Below are 24,436 nucleotides of genomic sequence, written 5' to 3'. Positions count from 1 at the left end.
TACTGCCCAAACAGGAACCTACCTGCCTTTTTAAGGTGGAGGAACATAGGTGTATAAAAGGATCTTTTTCATCTTGCTGGCACCAGCCATGAACCAGCTCCAAGTATGGAATCAAATCTACTTTGGTGGGGAATGTAGCTTCTTGCACCTGGACAGGACCGGCCCAAGGATTTCTGGTGCCTCAGGCGAAGCCTAGTTTTGGTGCCCCGCCCCCCGCCCCCTTTGCCCATGCGACACAGCTATATCATTATAATGCTCTGCAGTAGGTTGGCTGCCCATTATAATGAGCTGCAGCAGATCAGCTCCGCAGCCACAGAGGCAGTCAGCAAGAAGGGCAAGTGGGCAGGCAGGCAGGCGACACGGTTGGGGAGCGCCCACTCACTCACTCACTCACACACTTGCCCTCTTGGGACGACGGGAGGCGCTCACTTGTGAAGCAGAGGCATCTGTGCAGGCAAAGGGGGTGGGTGGCAGCACCCTCTGCCCCTGCTGAATGCTCTCGTTGTCCTCCCTGTTGCTGCAGCCATCAGCAGCAGGATGTCAGGCAAGTGCCTGCACTCGAGTGGACAATACCTTTGGCTTACAGGGCAGCACATGACCCAAGCCACTGGTGCTCCTCCCCATTTGGTGTCCTAGGCAACTGCCTAGTTCACCTAGTGGACAGGCCAGAGTTGCACCTGGGAACTCCAATTACCTAGAACAATACAGGAGAGTCCTCCAGTTCACCCAAGTTTTGAAAGGCACATTGGTCCCATAGGAATAAGAACTGATCTGGTAATATCTTTTATTGAAACAAACCATCGTTAAAGATGGTACACAAGTTTAAGACTTGCACAGATCTATTCATCAAGTTAGACCTTTATAAGTCTAACCCTCATTGTGTAGGTCAGAGCGTTCTGCAAAACCCAAACATTTGCATGCCATCTTTAAATAATTGGCCTGTTCCAAGAAATCACCTCTCTGATCTTATCTCTTTAGTCAGGTAATTATTACTTCCTTCCCCTGTGCCTCAGGGTCTAAAAAAATGTTACCTGAGTGATGGAGTTGCCACTGCTCTGTGTCTCTTTCGCCCTCTTCTGCACAACGTCTAGTTCAACGAAACATGTGATGTGATGCAATCATGCTGCACATTTGTCTGCTGCATAGGGAGGAGAGCTGGTCTTGTAGTAGCAAGCATGAATTGTCCCCTTTGCTAAGCAGGGTCTACTCTAGTTTGCACTTGAATGGGGGACTAAATGTGAGCACTGTAAGATATTCCCCCTAGGGCATGGGGTCACTCTCGAAAGAGCAACTGCATGCTTGCATGCAGAAGGTCCTAAGTGTCCTCCTTGGCATCTCCAGATAGGGCGGGGAAAGACTCCTCCCTGAAACCCTGGAGAAGCCGCTGCCAGTCTGCATAGACAATACTGAGCTAGATGGACCAATCGTTTTTATGGGAGGAGAACTGGTCTTGTGGTAGCAAACATGAGTTGTTCCATTTACTAAGTAGGAGGATATGCCTGTGCATTTGCCTCTCTCTTTGCATTTGAACGTGAGACTAAATGTATGAGCACTGTAAGATATTCCCCTTAGAGAATGGGGCCCCTCCAGGAAGAGCACCTGCATGCTTGTATGCAGAAGGTTTCAAGTTCCCTCTCTGGCATCTCCAAGATAGGGCTGAGAGAGACTCCTGCCTGCAACCTTGGAGAAGCCGCTGCCAGTCTATGTAGATAATACTGAGCTAGATGGACCAATGGTCAGACTTGGTATAAGGCAGCTTCCTATGTTCCTATGAGCCAATGATGGGAAGGAGAAGTGGGACAATGCACAATGCTTGGCCACCACATCATACATTGTGTTCAACTAGATACAATGAGGAAGAGGGAGGAAGAGACAGGGTGCAGTAGCACCTCTGTGTCTTTCATCACATATGGTTAGTATCCATTTGGAGCTCTGTGGCAAAGAGATATCCATCGCTATGAATTACTCGGTACTAGGCACAATACACAATATACGTTCCAACGTAGGAGAGAAGACTATGACTACATACAGCAGTGAGAGCCAATACAGCCAGTGTTGGACTTCACTGGACTTGTGCAACTTGCTTTTGCTCAGGGGCTAACCAAACGATGGTGACATGAACCACATATTCGCACATGGCATGAGTCACGCTGAATTTGTATAAAGTGGGGTAGGTACAACTTCAGTTAGAGAAGCGGTTGGTGCAGAAGCCTCCTCTTGTCCACCATGTTTTGCTTTCGACCCAAGCCCCCAACTGCTTCTCTTGCAGCAGGGCTTATTGCTGGAGAAAAGCAACAGTGCAGTGGACATTGTAAGAGGAAAGTGTCTGGAGGAAAAGGGTCAGCAACTCCCACTCCTACAAATTATCTGCTTTAATTCCCCCACTGAAGTTTACATGGATTCAACAGCAACCTGTGCTGCTGCCATCACAGGCAGTTAACCCAGGGGCTCTCTAAGTCAAGTCCCCAGATGTTGTTGGACTATAACTCCCATCATCCCCAGCCACAATGGCAGCTGTTTTGACTAGGGATAATGGGAGTTGTAGTCCAACAACATCGGAGGACTTGACCACGGAGATAGCCCTTAATTTCACCATCTATAACACAGGGATAATAGGGGCATGCCTCGGAGTTACCATGAACTACCGCGTGAAGGCATAATAAAAGTTTGTAAAGCACGTTAAAAGTGACAAATACATGAATACATCACAATTCCTTTTTTTAAAAAAACACCCCTGAATAAAGGGATTTACCAAAACAGTGTTTGCTTGGGACCCCCGCAGCTGTCAAATCCACAAATCTAGAACTTCTGCTTGCAGCTTTCCTTCAGAGTGACAAATTCACTCAGAAGGAATCAAGTGCTCACAAGTACAAATCCTCACAGTATCCTCCATCCCTACCCTACCCCGCCTATCTCACTGCCCACCTGATTCCCAGTCCCTGTCTTGCAGTTCAAAACAAAGTGTGCAACCACGAATTGCTAATGATCTACCTACCCTCAATTATGGGACTTACAACATCCAATTGCAATTAATTCCACAATGTCACTGCACCTCAGCTCACTGTAAGTGCAACTGTCTTCTGTTCCTTACTCTTCAAACAAAAATCTGCAGTACTATGTGAAAGGGTCAGACGGACTCAGAGACACAGATAATATAATGTATAGCGATCAGAAATGGAAAGGACCTTCCCTCTCAAGCCCCAAGATTCCCGGTTCCACCTTAACCCCCTGCTGCACTGCGGGTGACCTCACCTATGGGGCACAGCTCTGCCAGCTCTGGCACGCCTGCTGCACTTCCTGCGCCTGCCACACCCAGTGTCAGAAGTGAGCCTCCAGGCTGTTCCACATACGTTGGGGAGGCGAGGCTGGGATTAATCTGACTCTGAGCCAGGGTTCACTAAGGCTCAGCCTCGGAGGACCCGATCAATACCAGGACTCCTTGAACCCTGGAACATGCAAGGAGGGCTTTCCCTTGATAGCTCAATAACTATAACCAGTTCCATACAGCTGGGAGAAGTTGGGGGAGGGATTTCCAGACAGTTTTAGCGGGGTGCTAGGGGGAGGCTCCTGTTTTAGCCCTCAGAAGGAACAGAAACAGAAAACGTTACAACTGCAATTGCTTCAGTTGAATCCCTCGTTACCCAGACCTCTCCTTTTGTTCGCCTCTCCACTTTCGAAATTTAGGATGTAAATTTCTGGGCTTATGTTACTATGTAAAGTGACTGATGGTGCAATGTAATAATGAACATCTGACCTCTGGTGATAGGGGCAGCTGATCAAGTGGCAAATAGAACCTCCCCTTCCTATCCTCCCACACCTCACAGAAATAAGAGCCAGCGCTATCCCCAAAGGGTTACCTGTTCCATTAAAGTGCTGATCCCATCTGCATTGTGAACTGAAAGGAACAGATGGTACCAGAGTCCTTATGCTCCAGGGTCTTGACCCCCTGAGCCCCCCATTGCTATCGGAGCCTGGGGCTCTACTCACAGCTCTTGCAGGGCTTTTAAGCCCCACCCCCCAAAAACCCCTCATAATCCACCTATCCCTAGTAACACAAGCCATGCTGAGTCAAACAGATTAATGAGTCTCATAGCAGGGATTAGACACTGATATGGATAAGGCGAAGGCAAGGACTGGGGGGGGGGGTGTCAAAAGGAACCCAGAGCCAGCATGGGTCATCAGGGGTCACAAGGAAAATCCCCACATGGCTTACACAGGAAGACACTTGGAAAAATATTGATCCCCATTCTCTATTAACCAAAACTAAAGCTGGAAGGGCTTAAAAAACAGGAAGGGTTTTTTTGTTTTGTAATATCTTTAATATATTCCCCTTGGAGAAGTAGGGAGCAGTAGATGTCAATCCTGGCCATGGCACCTTTAAAACAAGGGATACATTCGCTCTGTGCTTGCGGTGAGGGGGAGAGGCTGGGGGAGAGGAGGAATACACAACTGCCACTCCCCACCTGCCAGAGACTGATAAGGCTCCGAGTCTCCCTGCCAATCCAAAGCTGTGCAATCGGCAGTATGTGTGTCAAATCTGTCCAGGAGTCACCTACATAGAGCTGTCACCCGGTAGACATGGGGGAGGGGAGGGGAGTCACCCTGTCACACAAAGGATTCTGGGTAGAACAGGAATGCTAATTTCTGCCACTGCCAGCCGATCCAGAGAGAGCAAGATTTCCTGTTGGCGCAATTAATTCCTTCCCACAAACTGCAGCACTCAGAGTGGGGAACAAAAGAGCCCCCATCTTACTTGCCTCACTTGGGTACCCTGCACCAGTTTTCCCTACACTGTGGGTGTGTTTGGATAGGCCTACATAGGAAACATAGGAACATAGGAAACTGCCATATACTGAGTCAGACCATTGGTCTATCTAGCTCAGTATTGTCTTCACAGACTGGCAGTGACTTTTCCAAGGTTGCAGGCAGGTATCTCTCCCAGCCCTATCTTGGAGAAGCCAGGGAGGGAACTTGAAACCTTCTGCTCTTCCCAGAGCAGCTTCATCCCCTGAGGGGAATATCTTGCAGTGCTCACACATCAAGTCTCCCATTCAAATGCAACCAGGGCAAATCCTGCTTAGCTATGGGGACAAGTCATGCTTGCTACCACAAGACCAGATCTCCTCTCCAGGACCTCTTTCCCACCTTGTTTGCAAGCACTTACACCCCAGTTACCTCTTAGTGAAGACCCTGGGAGGAGGATAGGGCTGAATGCAGGGGTGTAGCTATAACTGAGCGAATGGGTTCAAAGAACCCGGGAGCCCCAGCTCCTGAGGGCCCCTCAGCTCCAGCTCTCCTTATTTCCTCCGAACAGAGGGGTGAACATGGACCGCTTCTCCCCTAGCTACGCCCCTGGCTGAATGTTCTTCTGAGAACCCCCTTACTTCTCTTATCTGTACCAATTCATCGTCAGTGTTCTTATGGGCACCTGCATCTGGAAGGTCCAGGACAGCTGCTCCCTTATCCACCTCCAAAAGGGCCTGCCTCACCCCCTTCTTCCAGGACTTGCTTCCGGCATCTTCAGGGTGAAGAATCTGCTCAATGCACTGCTTCTATCTATAGGCACCCTGTGCATGTCGCCAGTCCTCTTGCCAGCCAGACTGAGCACAAGCGAAACCCACTAACTACTAAGTGTGCCTTCCAGCTGCCTAGCCAGCTCTAACTAAAGACAAATAAAGCACTAGTCATGGCAGCTATGGCTGTGAGTTGTGTGGGACTTGGGGCCTGTAGTGTTGGTAGGAGGAAGAAAGGGGCATGAAGGCTACACAGGAACAAGGTTGCGGGAATAGATTGGGGGCCAATTTGGGGCTGTCTAGAATTCGGGCAGGGCTTAATTTGTGCCAGGGCACAGGGTCCACAGATTGTCAAACAGATAGCTCAACAAAACTGCAGGATGACAAAATCTAAGAACATAAGAAAAGCCCTGCTGGATCATGCCCAGGGCCTATTTAGTCCAGCATCCTGTTTCACACAGTGGCCCACCAGCTGCCTCCAAAAACCAAACAGGCAAGAGCTGAGGGCGCGCCCTCTCTCCTGCTGTTGCTCCCTTGCAAATGGTATTCAGAGGCATCTTGCCCCTGAGCCTGGAGGCAGCCTATAGCCATCAAGACTACTAGAAACTGATAGCCCTGCCCTCCATACATTTGTCTAAGCCCCTTTTAAAGCCATCCAAGCTGGAGGACCTCACCAAATCTCGTGGCAGAGAATGCCATAGATTAATTGTGTGCTGTATGAAAAAGTACATCCTTTTTTGGTCCTAAATTTCCTGGCAATCAGTTTCATGGGATGACCCCTAGCTCTAGAGGGAGAGAGGGAGAAAAATTTATCTCTATCCGCTCTCTCCACATCATGCATAATTTATACACCTCTTTCATGTCTCCCCATAGTCGCCTCTTCTCCAAACTAAAAAGCCCCAGATGCTATCACTTTGATTCATAAGGAAGGTGCTCCAGGCTCCTGTTCATTTTGGTTGCCCTCCTCTGCACCTTTTCCAGTTCTACAAATTCTGCACATCCTGTAGCTTTGTTGAGCTATCTGTCTGACAGTCCATGAGACTCAAAGGTCGTGTTAGAATGTCACCACATGGAAAGACCCTTAGAATCTGTCTAAGATTCTGGAAAGACCTTTAGAATGTCACCATCTGGAAAGATCCTTAGAACCTTAAGTTAAAAAAGGACAGCGCTAGCTAGGTTTCTTATTTCTCTGGTGGAGAGGGAAGAGTAGAAGATAGCTGCCATTTGACCATCTGTCCTCATCACCAGAGGTTAGATGTTCTCTGTTATATTGCACAAAGTGTACATGTCACTTTACATAGTAATATAAGCAAAAAAAGGAAGATGTGAAAGAGCAATAAAGAAAAGTGCCTCTGAGCATGTGCAGAGCTGCCTTTCCTTCACAGAGTAAGCAGAACGTGTTCTAAAACTCTTTAGGATTAAGGAACAAGGCTTTGAAGCAGGCTTATGCCTCAACTCCTCTCTTTTTCAGAAATTAAGCACTGATCATTTCACTGCTTTGGAGACCACTGGAAATCTTTACACTGGACAATACTTCAGTGTCTCTCTCCCATTCACTACCTGCATTCTCTGCATTCTCTCCCTTGTATTCTCTGTTAATCTGGAAGATCACCAACAAACCTGTTGTTTAATCATCAATAATGATTACAAACTCCATACCACCAAAAAGCAAGAGCTGAAAGGGTGGGAGAAGATTAATGAGTCTCATAAAGAAACTAGTTTTTGAGTTATTAAAAAACGCAAGTTGAAAGGGTGAGGCAAAATCCACCCTTGAACTTTACAGGAGTCAAGTATCAGGAGAGTTAAAAGGTTTCATGGTATAAATAATCCATATTAATAACTGAATTAGAATATATATGTCCAATGTGACTGAATCAAAATATGAACCCATACACACAGAATCTGGTCATCCATCCATATTAGACAAGCAACCTCTGCAAAACAATACTGTGAAAGACACTGTAAAGTTATTGCCGGACTTCCCAAGCCCTTCTAGCACTACTGGCATAACAGGCAGATCTGGCAAAGAAAATGCACATATTACAGCTATTATGACCTACCACATAGCCAGAAATAGGGGGACTTAGACCCCGGGGCAAGGAGTCTAGCTGGCTAGAATAATAAATCCTGGGGCTTTCCCCACCCAATCCAAAGGACTGACATTTCAGCACTCCACATCAGGGCCTTGGCAATTCCCTTTGCTTAAAAGTCTGAGCTGATTGCAGTTTACCTCCAGGCTCCACCCTACAAGCCTCTCTTTCTCGCTCTCTCAGACTGTGTCCAGCTTGCAGAAAATTAAAGGCCTGCTTGTAAAAATTACAGAGCACCCATTCCAAGCAGGAACAAGAGACATGATGGCAGTCTGGCCATAGGACATCTACCCAGAATGTACAAGGCCCCTGGATGCCGGTGCTCAGATCTGGAAAGAGGAAAGCAGTTCCTTTTAAGTTAGTGCAAACCTGCTAAGGTTCCTTAACTCTGCATGATATGTTAGGAGCAATGACTACACAAGAGGCCTCCGCAAGCCTTCCCCCTCGTCACTCCAAAAACAAAATCCAAGTCTGTGCTGACCTCCATTATGCCTTCTCCAGATTAAATATACGAAATAAAATCTGAGCACATAAGAACAACCCTGGAATACATCCAGGATAAGCACTGCTTGGTGGCGGCAAATGGAGATCCATGCATTCGCTTGCACGTTGCACCCCTCATTCCCATGGTCAGCTGCAACGCAATGTAAAAACAAGGAACCCTCTAGAAGCAGCGTAAGGGATTAGAGCCAGAGGGAAGGTTGATTCAGGATCTTTTGCCTGTCCATTCCACCAGCAACTACAACCCCACGGCTATCGGAAGCTTCTGTGCACATGACAGGCCCATATGGAACATATTAAGGGTTCTGCAAAAAGGAAAAAGGTTGGAGGGAGAGAAGAGAAGCCAAATGTGGGTGGTGCAGCAGGATGTATCCTGCCCTCACCCTGTTCTGCTGTATGCGTTGGGGGTGGGTGGTTATGTTAACCCTTCGCAACTCACAGAACAGGAAGAGGCAATAGGGGTGTGTGTGTGTGTGTGTGTGTGTGTGTGTGTGTGTGTGTGTGTGTGTGTGTCGCGGGGGGGGGATCATTTCAGTCCAGGTGCTGGAATGGCAGGAGTAGTTAGAAACTGCAGGAACCCCAGCTTCCTCACCCATAAGAATGCTGGCTGGGCATTTTGACGACCACATTTCTGGTCCTATCAGTGTTGCCAGATGTCCCCTCCCATGCAACCTCTACCCTTCCCCATCAGTGCATTTTTCAGAATAAGTAAGCAAAATACAAGTCCCTGCCTTGAGGAGCTTACAATCCAAATTTATAAAGGATACAAGGGTGGGGGAAGTAACAGAGGGATCAAAAGAATGGGAGAAGCATGAGTAACAAGGGATGAATAAAAGCAAATACAATTACATGTACTTTGTGGGGAGAACTAAAGTGTTGATTTGTAGCTCCTTGTCCTCCCCACTCTCACCATCCAGGCTCTATATACCCTCCACTCCTTCCATTCTTCTAGAGCGTTCCCAAAGTACCAAAACTATTTGAAAACCTAGACCATGGAAACAATTATGTAAAAACAACAGTTATATTTTTCCCCTATTAGCATCTTCCTGTTTTTCCTTCCTTTTGCCTGTCTTTGCAGATTGAGCAGACTCTTTCTTGGATTTTACTCTTGTACAGTACCTAGCTATTTATAGCCCCCTAATACATAATTTATATTATACATGAAGATCTTCTTAATTAGTATGATTTATTCTGGTTAAACAATTTGAGTTTTCCTGTTGCAGGATCTGGATGGGAGGGGTAGAGAGCACAAATTTACTGATACCGACAGAAGAGTCTGGATTGCAGGGGCACTGCCTCCACCTCACAATTAAGGTAATCCTAAACTGTAATGGTTTTTGCACAATTCTTATTTCTCATCTCCCCAAGCCCACAGAAAAGCAGAAGCCCCCTGTAAGCAGCATCCTGAAGAAGGATCTCCATCCTGAAACGCTTCATAAGAACTGCTGCATCAGGATCCATCTAATCCAGTGATTCTCAAACTTGGGTCCTCAGGTGTTATTGGACTTCAACTCCCATAATCCCCAACCAAAGGCCACTGAAGCTGGGGATTATGGGAGCTGAAGTCCAATAACACCTGAGGACCCAAGTTTGAGAATCCCTGATCTAATCCAACCTAATGTTTACAACATTGGTCAGCCAAATGCCTCTAAGAAATGGGCAAGCAGATCACGGAGGTGACAGCTTGTCTCGTGTTGCTTTCTCCTACTATCAAATAAGCAAAAATGGACTGTCTCTGAACATGGAGGCTTTTCCTAAGTTATTGTGTTTTATAAGAATAGAAGAAATTGCCTTGGTGGATCATCGGACCAAGGGCCCATCCAGTCCAGAATCCTGTTTCCAACAGATGTCAGACAGATGCCCCAGGAAGTACACAAGCAGTGCCTCTGCACAGCTCTGGCTAGTGCGCCAGCTGCAACCCTTCCTTGAGCAGCTAGTTCTAGCCACTGTCACCCATGCCTTCATTTCATCATTTCTGGATCACTGCAATGCACAGAATGTGGGCCTGCCCTGGGAGTACTTGCAGGCTGCAGCTTGTACAAAATGCAGTGGTCAGGAACACCGGGCCGGCAGGAGGCGGGATATCACCTCTAATTTGAAAGACCTGCACTGGCTTCCTATTTGCCGGTGCACTAGCTTCCATTTTGGGTCCAGTTGAAAGTGCTGGTTATTACCTTTAAAGTCTTAAATGGCTTGGGCCCTAGATACCCAAAGGACTGTCTGCTTCCAACTGAAGCTACCTACCCTACCAGATCTTCCGGGGAGGAGGCCCTACTTTCGATTCCAGCCGAAGTTTATTTGTTGTGCATATGGGACAAAGCCTTCTCAAAGATTGCTCCCAGATTATGGAATGCTCTCCTTGGGGATGTCCATTCACTCCCTATACTCCCTGCCTTCTCTTGATAGCTGAAGACTGTGCTTTTTACTCAGGCCTTTGGAGAGCAGGGGGCTACACTGGCTTGTTATAACTGAAGTGTCCCTTTTTAAATATTCCTTTTGTTTTGTTTACAGCTTTTAAATGCGGCTGGTTTTAATGGTGTAGCTTGCCTGATGAAATATCTGTGTTATATTTGCTTTTAGGCTGTTTTTATTGCTTAATACGTTGTGCTGTACGCCGCCTTGAGGCAGCGTGTGACAGACGGCCCAATTTTAAAATAAAAATTTAATTTCAATTAGACAGCCTAATTTAAAAATAAAAAGTGACAGTATTTTCCCTGTTGCCCTCAGGATCTAGTACTTAGAGGTATACTGCCTTTGAACACAGAGTTCTAATTCATTTACACAAATAATAGCCCTTGATAGACATTCTTTCGTGAATGCAGTTCATCCCTTTTTCTTAAAATCAAATCCAAGAGGCAAAAAGCTACATTCTCCCAATCCCTTGAAACTACATTAAGAGACAGAACAATGGTCTTAATGCTGCAGTGCCAGAGCAACGTCAGAATGACGCAGCAGTGGCACAGCAGCTAGTACGCCCCATCCTAGATTATTTTACTTGCTGGCATAGCAAGCCTTAGGTTCCGGCCGTTAGCATCTAGTGCACACCCTCAACGGCCTTCCACTCCCAACCTAGAGCTCAGGCCTAGCTTTCCCCTCCCCACTCAGCGCCTGGCAGCTGCTGCTGACACAGTGAACTAGAGCCCCAGAGCTCCCCAGCCCGGCCCCTTTCTAAAGATAGCTCTTCTCACCCAGATGGATGGAAAAAATGGTGGGGCCAGCCTGATCAGACTGCAAGCAAGGAAGGAAAGAAAGAGAGCAGGGAATCTCCCCGGAGGTGTCCTCAAGTTTGGGCCAGAGCGCTTCCTGCAGCCCAGATGGCAGGGCTAGCCCAAGATACTTTGGTGCCCGCGCGGGGGGGAAAACCTTTACTTTAGTTATTATAGGGCATGATCCACAAGAAAGTTCTCTTGCACAAGCCCCACTGAAATGAATGGGAGCTCCTGAGTGGGACTGTGTTCCGTGGGTCAAATCTGTCTGGCTCCCCCACTGCCACTTTTAATGATGTTCAAAACTTCCCCTCTGAGGCGTCTTCCTCATTTTACCTCAGAGGTGGTCTTATCATGGACACTGCGCTTTGCCTCAGTCTCTCCCGGTGTTGACTCACAACTGTTCTGCCATAAGCTTACCTCGCATCTTTCTGATGTGTCCCAGTTTCAAATCCGACTGCTTTTTTCACACCCCTAATTTTATTTCTGTTATGCTAGGAAGGCACAGGCAGTTGCCAAAGGAAACACAAATCCACCATGTTTTGAGACTTGAATAGGTCAAGAGGCAGAGGACCAGAGCCCACCCATCCCATCCCCTGCCCTGAAAGCAATGCAGGACCCCTTGTGCTGATGATCAGTGCTGGAGACGGGTGACAGAATCCTTAAGACAACCTCCTTTCCCCACCCCGCCACCCCATAGGGCTGCCAGCTTTAATCAGCAGATTAACCAACTAAGGCTTTAAGATGATTAATTGCCGGGTCTGAGAGCTAAGGGTACTCTTCCTTAAAGATTGGATGCAGCAGTATTGATGCTATCTTGAATTCTTACTGTAATAAGGAATGAAAAGGGAAATATTATAGATGCCTTTTGCTTCTAATAACATGTGGCATCTTTGGTTTACTAAATTGTCAAATATACTACTTTTTACTATTTATATCCTGCTTTATCTCACAAATAACTCAAAGCAGCTCATATGATCAATAAAACAACAAAACATCAAAATGCACACACAGGCAAAGTATACACACATATAAGTATACAGCAGCAGGAACAAAAAGACAATATGCTCATTTCCACAGAAATGAGGGGGTACACATGGAGGAAAGTGGTCCTTATGATAACCAGGTTCAAAGTTGTTTAGGGCTTTATAGATAACAGCCCACAGCTTGCTTTCAGCCCAGCGGAAGCAAACAGGCAACCAGTGCAGATTGAACATTACCAGAGTAACATGTGCTCTGACTTGCTTCCAGCAACCTGGTGGGGGCATTTTGCACCCGCTGAAACTTCTGGAGGCTTTTCGAGGGCAGTCCCATGTAGAGCATGTTAAAGTAAGTCTGGAGGACATGAATGATCCAAGCCAGGTGTAACTTGTCCAGTAAAGGGTGTAGCTGGCATACCAGCAAAGCTGGTAAAATGTACTCTTGGTCACTGCCACCAGCAGTGCCAGATCAAGGAATACATGCCAAGCTATCAGCCTGCTTATTCAGAGGGAGTGCAACCCTATCCAAAACAGGTTACCCACTCCAGGATCCGACAATCCAACAACCAGGTTGCTTCACATTATCTTCAATACCTCCAAAAAGGTACTTATATTGGGATTTTGTAATAGGCACATGTAGTTAAATTTAATTAATATATTGATTTTTAAAAGGAGACAAGACAACAAAAACTTCTTAAATTGGTTGACAGTCCTATTTTTTAGGCTCTTTACTTTTTGCTTCCATCATTTGGGTCCTTTCCCCATGACCCGTTTCCTCGGATATCTTTGCCCTAGGCTATAGTTAAGGGAGTGCTGACAAACAGCTGAGTTAAAGTACACCTGAGATGTGCATACTTCCCTTGACTTCCAGGCCAATCCTATGCATGTTCACTTAGAAGTTCCACTGTGTTCATCAGGATTTGCTCCCGGGAAAGTGTTCAAAGGGAAGCTTGCTATGGCATTGTTTTTCAGAACCCCTCTGCTCCCACTGCTCCTCCCCACCAGCCAAATAATCCTAGTTCCTGGCCTCCCTATTCCACTTAGACCGCATGCATCTCCTGCAGCAGGGGTTTGAAGAACCAGGCCTTCCTCTCCTGTCCTGAGCTGGGCTCTGGCCCCCAGATAGTCCCCCTGCGGCTTTCTCTGGAGCCAGGATGTGGCTTTGCTTTTATGTCAGCCCAGCAGCGTTCCTCAAGGCTTTGTAATGAGGGAGGATGGGGGAGGGAGATCAGAGTCAGATCCGGCACTAAGGGTGGATGAAGTGGGCAAGGGACAAAGCTGGGTGGCCTCTGGTCCCACACAGCTCAAGTTCCTCCAGTCATCACAAGGCACTAGTGTCATGAGCATTTGAACATTAGTTTGAGACACATGTGAACCCTTAATCCCGAATTCTACCACTTCCCTTCCAGGCTCAACTCAGTAAATCGGAGTCCAGCTGCCTGACCCTCCCCCTCAAACCACAAAATTTCCATCCCTTCTCTGAACCACAAAGTCAGCTCCCGCATCCTTCTGCTTTAACCTATCAGATCCCAGAGAATGAGGGAGAGAGCTCAAGAGTCCTGTTTGGCTCCCAGTCACATTTAACTACTAGGCGCTGCTACCTCCTGAAGCAGCCAGGATTTCCAACAGACTTCCTTTCAAGCAGGGCATTTTGTTTTCAAGCAAGGCAAGTCAGCCAACTCCTCTTTAAAGCAACAAACCAAGGCTTCCTTTGTGGCTGAAAAGCTGGGTTGCAAGATGGAAGCACAACTGCACACACACACACACAGGCACAATCTTTCAGAATAGCCAGTTTTCAGTTGAAGTGTTTAGACCCGTCTGGGTTTCTTTTTGTGTTGGATGGGTGTAAAATACACAGAGCCAGACAGGCAGACTTAAGAAAATGAAGAGAAAAAAAACAAAGCAAATCAGAAGTCACCACTCCTTTCCAGCAGTAACTGCCTACCACTCACACCCCTACATAATTCTCATGTCACTGCCACCCAGCAATCCTGGCCTGGATCACTGGGGCAGCCAACACACAACCCTCTTTTCCTTCTGCCTTTTGCTTCCTTCCCACCTTTTGCTCAAGGGAGAAGTGGATGGGTTCATGTTCATGATATGAAAGAAGGGAGGGCTGCAAACTGAGATTCCTGGATTCTCTCCCCAGTCCCCAGCACAGGGAAGGGAGTATATCCTAGTGGAGAAATCATGCTTTCAAGGGAAGAAAAAAGCAAAGGGAGAGGACATGCAAGTGCTATTACAAAGCAACAATAATGCAGTTGAGTGTACTCTTACCTCTGGATATGCGCACACACACACACACACACACACACACACACACACACACACACACAAAGGAACTGCTTCAACAAAACTGAATGGATTTTATAAACGAAATGCTTGTGCCTGTACAATTTCTGCACCTTGTGGCTGCATCCACCTTATAGATTCCAGTCTCACAAGGTGCTGGCTCAGGCACACAGCAAAGACACAAAGCTGGCCCTAGTCTGAATCAACAAAGGAAAGGGGTGGAGATGGGAAGGACTTGCTCTGTGTCAGGGAACAAAACTGAGGACAGAAAATGGTCCACTTAGATGCTGCTAAACACACAAACCAATTAATTACTGGGGGCCCCAAGCATCCTATTCCAGCCTCTAGAAAACACCACCTTCCCATTAAAGACTGATGCCTGAAGCTATGAAGGAAAGAGGCATGGTAACTGACACTTTGAAGCACCAGGCCCAGTGCCCGGAATCTGAGATGGCCCATCCCAACTATCCTGGGGGAGGGGCTGGGGGGAGAGAGGCCCCTTTCTTTGATCATATTTTCAGCCATTGTCAAGGAAAGTGTGTTTTGATTTTTTTTCCCCTCCCCTACGTAGTTTTTTGGGTGTTTTTAAAAAAACCGATGGAATGTTTCTAAGAATACCAAACTTGCAAGAGTGATTCAGATGTGTCAGTGTCTCGTGTGAGATTCTTCACAGCGGGCAGAGGAGGTGGGGGAGACACAGACACTCTTCACATCTCACACTTGCATATTGACAGGATGCAGTTTGGGATTAAATCCAAAGAAAACACACCAAATCTTGTCTTGAAATTTCTTACCAAATCAAATATGAAAGCAGTCATATTTGGCTGATATGACCCAGCCATGAGATATGTATCATGTATTCATTCTGTTAAATACTCTGAGCCTTCAGTATGAGCAAGTAGCAATGAGTTCCACTGGCACAAGCTATGGAAGCCAAGACCTTATCAGCTAATTTCAGAGTGGGGCAAGTTGTCTCCAAGAAGGCCAACAACAGCAAGCTGAACTACCATGGCCAATAAACAGATTGAAAACTGCCTGCACTAGGGCTAGAAAAATATGGAGATCATGAAAGAGGGATTGGAATGCCTTACATCTGCAAAGCAAGGAGTCTCTGGGTTTTCCTCTGAAGCACCAGAAGAGTCAGACAAGATGCCAGAATGGAAATGGATCCCAAGCTCCATTTAAGGCTCTTGCAACGCCCACCCCATTCTGAACCTCTATTACAACTTAACTGCATACCTCTTTGTTCCAAAGCTTCCTTCTATACCTTAGTCTTGTTGCCGGTTTGGAGATTTGAAAAACAAAGCATTAAAACTGTAGGGTTACTATAATGATAGGCCAGGGCTAACTGCCACGATGCCAGGGAGGGTAGTTTTGGCAAAAGGAGAGCTGCATTACCACTGTAAGCACTTTGGGGCAGAAGACGAGGACCAGCTGCATAGGTCCTCTGTGATCCAGGGTCTCTACTGCTCGGGGTTAGGTTTTTTTGTTTAGGCAGAGCATTTGGCAAGATGGAGCAAATCAAATAAAATCCATTCACCCTCCACCCTGGAGTTTTAACATCTACAGGCACCTGAAGCTGCTGCAAACTATGGCAATGAAAAACCCACATTTGGATGAGCTCTTTTCTCTCAAGCCTCTGCATACACACACACACATTCCCCAAACCCCACGGACACTAGTTTCCCTTCAAGGAACTCTGCTCTAACTACTGAACTTCACTCCCTCGAGCTCGAAGAACAGAACCTACAGCTGCTGAATCTGCTGAGGCAAGCTCCTTCCCTTGCTGTAACCATTAAGACACCTTCCCTGGGGAGGTACAAACCGAAACCAGAAATCCTTCCCCCATCCACCCCCCCCCGCCCCCAAGTCCTCCGCTCAGACTTAAAGGCAGGAACTAAACCCTTACCATATATTACGAAAATGGCAAAAGATGACACCCCCCACTCAAGGAAGTCCGTCCCCCCCCCCCACAATCCCCTCGCTCTTACCGGCTCGGATCTGGGGTGAAGTAGCTGCTCCCCCTTCGATGTGATAGGAGAACCTCATGGCTTTGAACTGCTGGGAATAAGATCCACTGGGTTCCGGGCTAGGCATTCCCATCACGCTGGCCCTCTGCATGATTGCACTGCAAATCCACCCCTCTTCAGTCCCCTCCAAAATCCCCCCGAGATCGCCCCCCAAACACCAAGCTGCTTTTAGTCCCCATCAAATTGTCAGATCTCCTCCAAAATCAGAGTGGATTTGAATGCAGCTAAATGGACTATAGATCCACGCTTGAGCAAAGCGGGGGGGGGGGCGCTGAGGGAACAGATGAACAGTCTGTGGATTGATTTCCCCCCCTCTTTTAAGACAGATCCTTGCAACAAGTCAGCACAGCTCTTGCAATAAGCATCGCCTTGGCCAGGAATGTATCAGAGAGCAGGCTTGAAAGCTTATCCACGTTGGAGTGTCTGCTAAATCCACCCCCCACCTTTCTCCTCCCTTTCCACACAGACTCCTTGCTGAGTGGGTTGGTTCTTTCGTACTGCAGCGCCAAGCGCTGAGAGCAGATTGCTTGCAAGAATATTTCAAACCCTCCTCTTCAGTCTCTTGTTTAAAAAAAAAAAAAAAAAAAGATAGAAATGGGATTTCATTAGCCACACACACCCATGAATGTCGATTGGCCCTTGCTGCCTAGGGAGGAGGGAATTGGGGGTGGGGGGAGCGTTTTGCAGCCCTAGGATATTGACAAAAAGGCTGGAAAAGGGGGTGTTGGCAATTTGTTTCCTCGCACTTGGGAGGGTTCCACTAACAGCTGTTGTTTGAAAAATCAGATCGTTTTGAAGTCAGTTTATTTTGAGGTTTCTCCTTCTTCCCGTCCCTCCACAGATTTCCTTGCTTTTGGGTAAGTTTCAGACTAGAAGCAGACTTTGATCCCTTCTAGGGATTGCAAATTTGGGTGGCCAGGCCAAATGCTTGGATTTTTATCATCCCTTCTTGCCAAATCCTGAGTATTCGATTATTTCACGACCACGCTGGATCCCTCAAACCCGCCCACCTCAATGACTTTGGGATTCATTTAAACTCAGTTCGTAGTTTCTGATTTCTGCATTCCTCAAGATACCCCGCAGTCTTTTATGTGACCATGGGGAGGGGTGTGTGTCTCTTTTTCTCCCCTTCCTCTCCAGAAAAGCAGTCACATGTTTGTTTAATAGTACAGAGATTCTTTCTAGCAAGGTTCAAACAAACAGTAAAAATCCGATCTCTGTTTCTTTTCCAAGATATTTTACTCTCTTCTTCAACGGGAGTTAAGAGTCTTGGAAGTTCTGGTTCTCAAGTTTTCCAAGAAAATTTCACAATTTAATCGAGTTCCAAGTCCATTCTTGTAAATTCTGCTGTCTTCAAGCGGTTATATCCTACTTTTAACTAATAATAAGAAATAATAAAAATAGCGTCATTTAGATTTTTGTGCCCTGGCAGCTAAAGTCAGTTGCTTCTTTTTAACTGCTCTTGAAACTAAACTGATTCCTTGGGGGGGGGGCGGGATTAGAGGTCAACTTTATTTGAAGGTTGGTGCGGGGGAGCAGACCCTTCTCTGAAGCCTTCAAAACAACCCTAAACAGTCACCAGCCCTCTGCCCTACACACAGTGGAGGGGAAAACTCTCCCTCAGAGATAACATGCTTGCAAACCACAACAGCTGTGGACAATGTAAGTTATTTAAAGGCATAGAACACTGCTTTTGCCAAGCTAGGAGGTGAACTGGCAGGGCAAGAGAGCAGTTTCCCTTTGGTGACTATGTGGTGAAGGCAGAAATACCCAGCTTGCTTTTTCTGCTATTTGTGGCAACTTGGTTTTCCTGTCAGAAGTTAGCCTTGAAAGCCCCCCTCTGTCCGGTTGGGCATTAGAGTGTGGTGGTACCCTCCAGCTCACCTATTCGGGCAGGGTCGTCATAGCTGGTAAGTGCTGATGACCCTCACAGCCCACTGATCTTTGAGTCCACCTCTGTACCCACCGCCTTTGGGGGGGTGGGGGTGGGGGGGTGGCAGAGCAACTCTGGGGGTCCACCCAGGTAAGAGAAGGCCCATGGAGGACAGTGTGCTGAGGTTTCCCTGCAGGGCCAGCCCTTCTGTGAGGCAAGGGGAGGTGGCCGCTTCAGGTGGGGGCAATGGGCATCCTCACTGCTGTGGGCACTACCCCACCTAACTGCTTGCCTGCTGCTGCTGCCACCTCTTCTCTGTCTCTTGCCACACTTGGACGCGCTCCACACAGGCACCGCCCACACTACCATAGCAGTTTCTTCCCCACTCTCCTCCTCCAGGAAGGTGAAATGGTGGAGAAAAACGTTGGGTCCCCAGATGTTATTGGACTTCAACTCCCATAATCCCCAGCCCCAGTGGCCTTTGGTTGGGGATTATGGGAGTTGAAGTCCAATAACATCTGGGGACCCAACATTGAGAATCCTTGGGCTACTGCGTCTCCTCACCGCTCCTCTCTTCTCCTCCACTTCCTCTTCTGGAAGGATAAGGTGGCAGGGGTGGAGAGAAAAAAGATGTGCTCTGACAGTGGCAGTGGGAAAAGCACATTATGGTGGTGGGGAGAGCAGGTGTGCTATGTGGGGCGAATGAAGGCATGCCCCAGCAGCAGGAGAGGGAAGTAGCCAAGCCCGGCACCTCAGATGCCCAAAGTCTTTGGGCCACCCCTGGAACCTGGAGCTGACCCTGCAATTATTCCCTTAGCCTGAGGCTGCTTGTGTTTCTCTGGCCTTACAGGGACCTCTCAAACCCCATACATGCTGACTGACTTTCCTCCTAATTCCTCTGAATGCATTGCCTATGGACCCGAACATTTCAATGTTTACAATAACATCAAAATGCCAAAGTAGGGCAATATCTTTATTTGGGCCAACTAAACCGTCACAAAATAGTCTGCAAGCTTTCAGATGCTTCAGATGTCTCCAGCAGGCTGGATGTGAAGCAAAAGAAGAGAGAAGGGAGGAGTGACAAAGTCTGCAGCATTAATGAGAATACACAGGTTCCTGACAAGGCAGAGAGCAGAAGTAAAACAAACGTGGTCATCTTTATATTAGCAATGTTCATCCTCTCTAATATGAAGTCTACTGTGTCTGTCTTGGCAGCTCTCTCTTGCCAAAGATGTCAAGCACTGAATTTACGAAAACTCTACTTGCAATGATGAGGGCTCTCTTCTGCTAAACCAGGCCAACAAAAATGGTGATCCAACAAGCACAATGCAGCCCACCATCCAGTAATCACACATCTGAAGTATGCCTTGCTACTTAACACCATGTCCTTTCTTACCTTTAAGATAGATAGAGAGATAGATAGATATTTTATTTACGACCCATGGTCAGCTTAGAAAACAATTTTTAAAAGGTAGACTCAAGAAATCCTACAAAAGGTTAACAGTTGCTAGAAAATAATAAAATATCAGTCACATACAGTACCAATCAAAGACTTAACTAGCAATTGCTAACAATAAATATAAATATAAACTACAAATTTAGTAGAAGAACATATGCATGAAGTAAAAAACTGACGCAACCACATAGCATTAGAGCAAAACTTCGCCACCTTATATGTAATGTAATTTCTTACCATTAATTTAAATTTCTCCACAGCTAGGAACTTGGTTTTTGCTCTCTGGTCAAATTACAAAAAAAAACCCTTTGTACACAGCGATTCTCAGGTAGACTTTCTCACTGTTTTTGCTATGTAAAGTTTTGAGAACCTCTTGCTGGAAAATGGTATGATGATGATGATGATGATGATGATGATAAATAAATAAATAAATAGATAAATAAATAAATAAAATAACACATATGCTTATTTATGCTTAATGGTTACAAATCATTCCAATACTGGTCACCAGCCATGCTTTTCCTGTCTCAGAATCAGAGCCTAAAATAGACTATGGACTCCCCCTTTCTCCAAACCAATTTGACACCCTTTCCAGAGATCTGATTTCCACTGTTTCCCTCCCGAATTCTACACTATCTCATCAGATCACTCCCAGAAAAAGAGTGGGATCGTGTGACATATAGGTCTGAGTGACTCTTCAAAGGCAACCTTTCTACACGGGACACTGGATTGTTCTCTGCTGCTTCTCTTCTCTAGATTTGGGCTTCTGAATGAAATTCCAGCTGGTGAGTGGAATCCTGGCTATTTCCTGTTCTCTATATGTACTTAAAGTGTTTCGAAGTCCTGTGCTGTCTGTAGTCTCTGTATTTTGACAGTACAAGACCAAAGCTGGTGGCAGACCCCAAGAACCCAGAAATTTTCTTTCTACTAGTTTCCCTCTGCCATCTTTTCAAGATCACTTGCTTTCACTCTTCCAAGTTGGGAATAAAACTGAATAACCCTGTAACATTAAGATATACTAGCTTAACCCACGCAGAGCATCTGCGCGCTAGTACTTGATTGCTCCCCTCACCCCTGCCACAGCCCCCCTCACCTCAGAGATCTCTCCACCCTCACCTGAGCCACACTCCTACTCCTCCTCCTCCTCTATCCAGTTGCTTCCATCCCCCTCACCTGTCTTGGTCACAGCTGCAGCATTGCTGGCACCTATTGGCCAAGCTGCAGCCTCCTATCCCCCGAGTCCTCTCCACTGTCACTCTCACCCTGTTCCTGCTCCTCCCCACAGGAGCAGCAGCAGCAGTTGACCCCGCCCTTCCTCACTGCCGCCACTACCATGGCTGCTCATTGCCCTCAGGCCGCTGACTGGCCCAGGCTCGTCCCTTGCCTGCTTGCCTCCCTCCACCAATGGCCCAAACAGCAGCCGTGGTTGACCGGGTCTTTCCTTGCTGCTGCCGCCATGGCCACTCCTTCCCCTTAGGACACTGACAGGCTTGGGCCCATCCCTTGCCCTTCCTTCTTTCTCGGCTCCCCTCCCTCTATCTCTCTTTCTCTCTCCTCCATTCTCTTTCCCCCTGTCTCTCTTCCCCTCCTTCCTTCCTTCTTCCTCTCTCTCTCTGTCCCTTCCTGAGTTAACAGATCTTGTTCATCTTGTTACCTCATCTAATTCACACAACAGCAGCCTCCTTCTCCTGAAGGGGCTCATTCCTCCCTCACAACCCCTCTCTTTGCAGAACCCTGCCCACAATCCTCTCCTCTACAATCAAGAACATCTTCCAACCAGTAACAGTTGCATTCCAACTGACCTTAACCATCACAGGCTCCTCCTCCCTATATGCATATAGGGAATCCCCACTGCCCAATCACCATGGTGCTTCTGCTCTCACAGGCTCCTTCTCCCTATCTACATATGGAATCCCCACTGCCCAATCAGGTTCTTTTGCTCATGAACTCTCGCGAGAGCTGCCACACATGGGATTAGCCACAGGTATGGCTTAGAGAATTAAATATATATCAGATGTTTGTGAAATTATGAATTTATTTTACTCTTCTGCACATTTCCCAGTTCTACAGTGTCCTTAAGGTCACCATATCTGAGCTGGTCTTGTGGTAGCAAGTATGACTTGTCCCCTTAGCTAAGCAGGGTCTGCCCTGGTTGCATATTAATGGGAGACTAGAAGTGTGAGCATTGTAAGATATTCCCCTCAGGGGATGGAGCCGCTCTGGGAAGAGCAGAAGGCAGCATCTCCAGATAGGACTGAGAGAGACTCCTGCCTGCAACCTTGGAGAAGCCGCTGCCAGTCTGTGTAGACAATACTAAGCTAGATAGACCCATGGTCTGACTCAGTATGTGGCACCTTCCTATGTTCCTATATCTTAAGAAGGACATTGTAGAACTGGAAAAGGTGCAGAAGAGGGCAACCAAGATGATCAGGGGCCTGGAGCACTTTCCTTATGAGTCAAGGTTACAGATGCTGAAAGGCATCATCTCATACTGAGCAGGAGGAGGCAATGGTAAATCCCTCCTGTAGTCTACCAAAGACAACCACGGGGCTCTGTGGTCACCAGGAGTCGACACCGACTCAACAGCACACTTTAGAGAGAGTGGACAGAGATAAATCTTTCTCTCTCTCTCACAAAACTAGAACCAGGGATCATCCCATTAAACTGATGGCTAAGAAATTTAGGGATGACAAAAGGAAAGTACTTTTTCACAGAGTGCATAATTAATCTATGGAATTATCTGCAATGGGATGTGGTTATGGCCACTAGCTTGGTTGGCTTTAAAAGGGGCTTGGACAAATTAATGGTGGACAAGTCTATACATGGCTACTAGTTGGTGGCTATAGGCCACCTCCAGCCTCAGAGGCAAGCTGCCTCTAAATACTAGTTGTGGGGAGCAACAGCAGGATCAAGGGTGCACCCTCACCTCTTGCCTGTAGGCTTCTCAGAGGCACCTGGGAGGCCAATGTGAAAAGTCTAGACCAGACAGGCCTTGTGCCTGATCCAGCAGGGCTGTTCTCAAGCATTTCACCTTATAATCCACTATCAACTGTACGCATCAATTAAAATACATAGAAATGAGGATGCAATAAAGCTCTAACGATAATGCATTTTGCCACATATCCAGTTTATTTGTCAATATATTTTATAATTTTGAGATAATTTCCCTCATCTTCCAGTCAACCGAATACCTCAGTGGATCCAAGAGCATCCATATGTTGTTAAATACATACAGCTTTAGAAAAACATTTGCTTTTTTATGGATACTTTGTGAAATGAAATATCTATATTTGAAACAAGTAAACACAACTACCCGTTTGGTAATGACAGCTGCATAGTTCTAAGAGCCAAGTTAGATGTGTGACACATGAGAAGCCATTTAAGAGCCATAGACTATAATTTCCACATGGCCTTGAATCACCCTGCAGCCTATATTGCTATTTTCTTCCTGCCTCCCAAACAGCACACCTTCCAGCTGTAAATATTTAATAGCTGCTTTTGCATTATGTATACAGGCTGCTGGTGTATACTAAATTTGGTTGCAATCCTGCCCAAATACATATGTATATATGCCATTGATTTTAATAGGATTCATCTGTGTGTAATTGTGGGCAGGACTGAAGCCTCTGGACTGGTCTTCATGCAGGTCAGATTGTGAGAGACCTGATGGCATCCCCTCTGCCTCAAAGAACACATCCAGCCAATTCAGTGCAATCTGGATGAGTATCACAGTGTGGATGTACATCGTGATATACATCTGGATCTCTACAGCTTTATCCTATGAACACCGAAGCCTTTTTCCACAGACAGCTCTTCCTTGCTGGATCAGGGCATTGTGTCCAAAACTGAGGCTCACCAACCATCAATACATATTTTAGCTGGCACACTAATGTACTTGGAAACTGCACTTGCTATTATGTGCAGAGTTTTGGAAATTCTGAACATGTTTGTATTTTGGGAGTAAGAGATATCAGGACAATACATATGAAATGTACTCAGTTATGTTATTTGCGAGGAACAGAGCTCATAGAAATAAGTATTTTAATGTAATATGTTTTTTTTAAACCCACAAATGTAGCTTGACATGCAAGCACATTTCACAGATGCAGATCATTCCACATTTGGCTTGCCCACTTAATTCTAGGATTCTTTTGTTAATATAAAAACATGTTTTCCTTCAGGAGTGTAGTGAGCTTCCCAGGGGCCAGGGGACAAAGTGCAGGGAGGGAGCTTGCACCACTGTTCCCTCTAATGGATTTCCAGATGTTGCTGACTACAACTCCCAGAATCCCCAGCTGCAATGGCTTTTGCTTGGGGATTCTGGGAGTTGTAGTCAACAACATCTAAAAATCCCTGTTAGAGGGAACACTGGCGTGCATGTGGCCCAGTGCCACAAGCCATGCCCCCTGTGTCTGCCATCAGACACAAGAGGCAGGGCAATTAGCAAAGTGCGATGGCCCCTGCACAGTCAGCAGCTGCTGCCAAGCCCAGCAGC

General features: G+C 46.7%; 1 protein-coding gene and 1 long non-coding RNA gene across 5 annotated transcripts in view; one reads left to right on the top strand and one right to left on the bottom strand.

Moving 5' to 3' along the window:
* FGD1 (FYVE, RhoGEF and PH domain containing 1) overlaps positions 1 to 20,311 on the bottom strand; it is a 68,218-nt gene extending 47,907 nt beyond the window's left edge. Inside the window, exons 1-2 of the mRNA XM_053295662.1 lie at positions 20,179 to 20,311; positions 16,574 to 17,990 (exon numbers count right to left, since the gene is read on the bottom strand). Coding sequence (XP_053151637.1) covers positions 16,574 to 16,703 — 130 coding nt within the window. The 5' untranslated portion in view covers positions 16,704 to 17,990; positions 20,179 to 20,311. The remainder of the gene's footprint in view (positions 1 to 16,573; positions 17,991 to 20,178) is intronic.
* On the top strand, positions 9,328 to 24,036 carry LOC128344787 (uncharacterized). Of its 4 annotated transcripts, none has more exons than XR_008316045.1 (3): positions 9,328 to 9,418; positions 20,586 to 20,726; positions 23,530 to 24,036. It is a non-coding gene; the product is annotated as an uncharacterized LOC128344787 (long non-coding RNA). The 4 variants fall into 4 exon arrangements; XR_008316043.1 differs by lacking the exon at positions 9,328 to 9,418 and adding an exon at positions 17,327 to 17,469; XR_008316044.1 differs by lacking the exon at positions 9,328 to 9,418 and adding an exon at positions 18,142 to 18,274.
* Positions 24,037 to 24,436: the final 400 nt, after the last annotated feature.

Source organism: Hemicordylus capensis, chromosome 2 (assembly GCF_027244095.1).
Source record: "Hemicordylus capensis ecotype Gifberg chromosome 2, rHemCap1.1.pri, whole genome shotgun sequence".
In the NCBI taxonomy this organism is placed as follows: Eukaryota; Metazoa; Chordata; class Lepidosauria; order Squamata; family Cordylidae; genus Hemicordylus; species Hemicordylus capensis.
The sequence above is the reverse complement of the archived record's forward strand: the minus strand, read 5'-3'. Positions and strand labels throughout refer to the sequence as shown.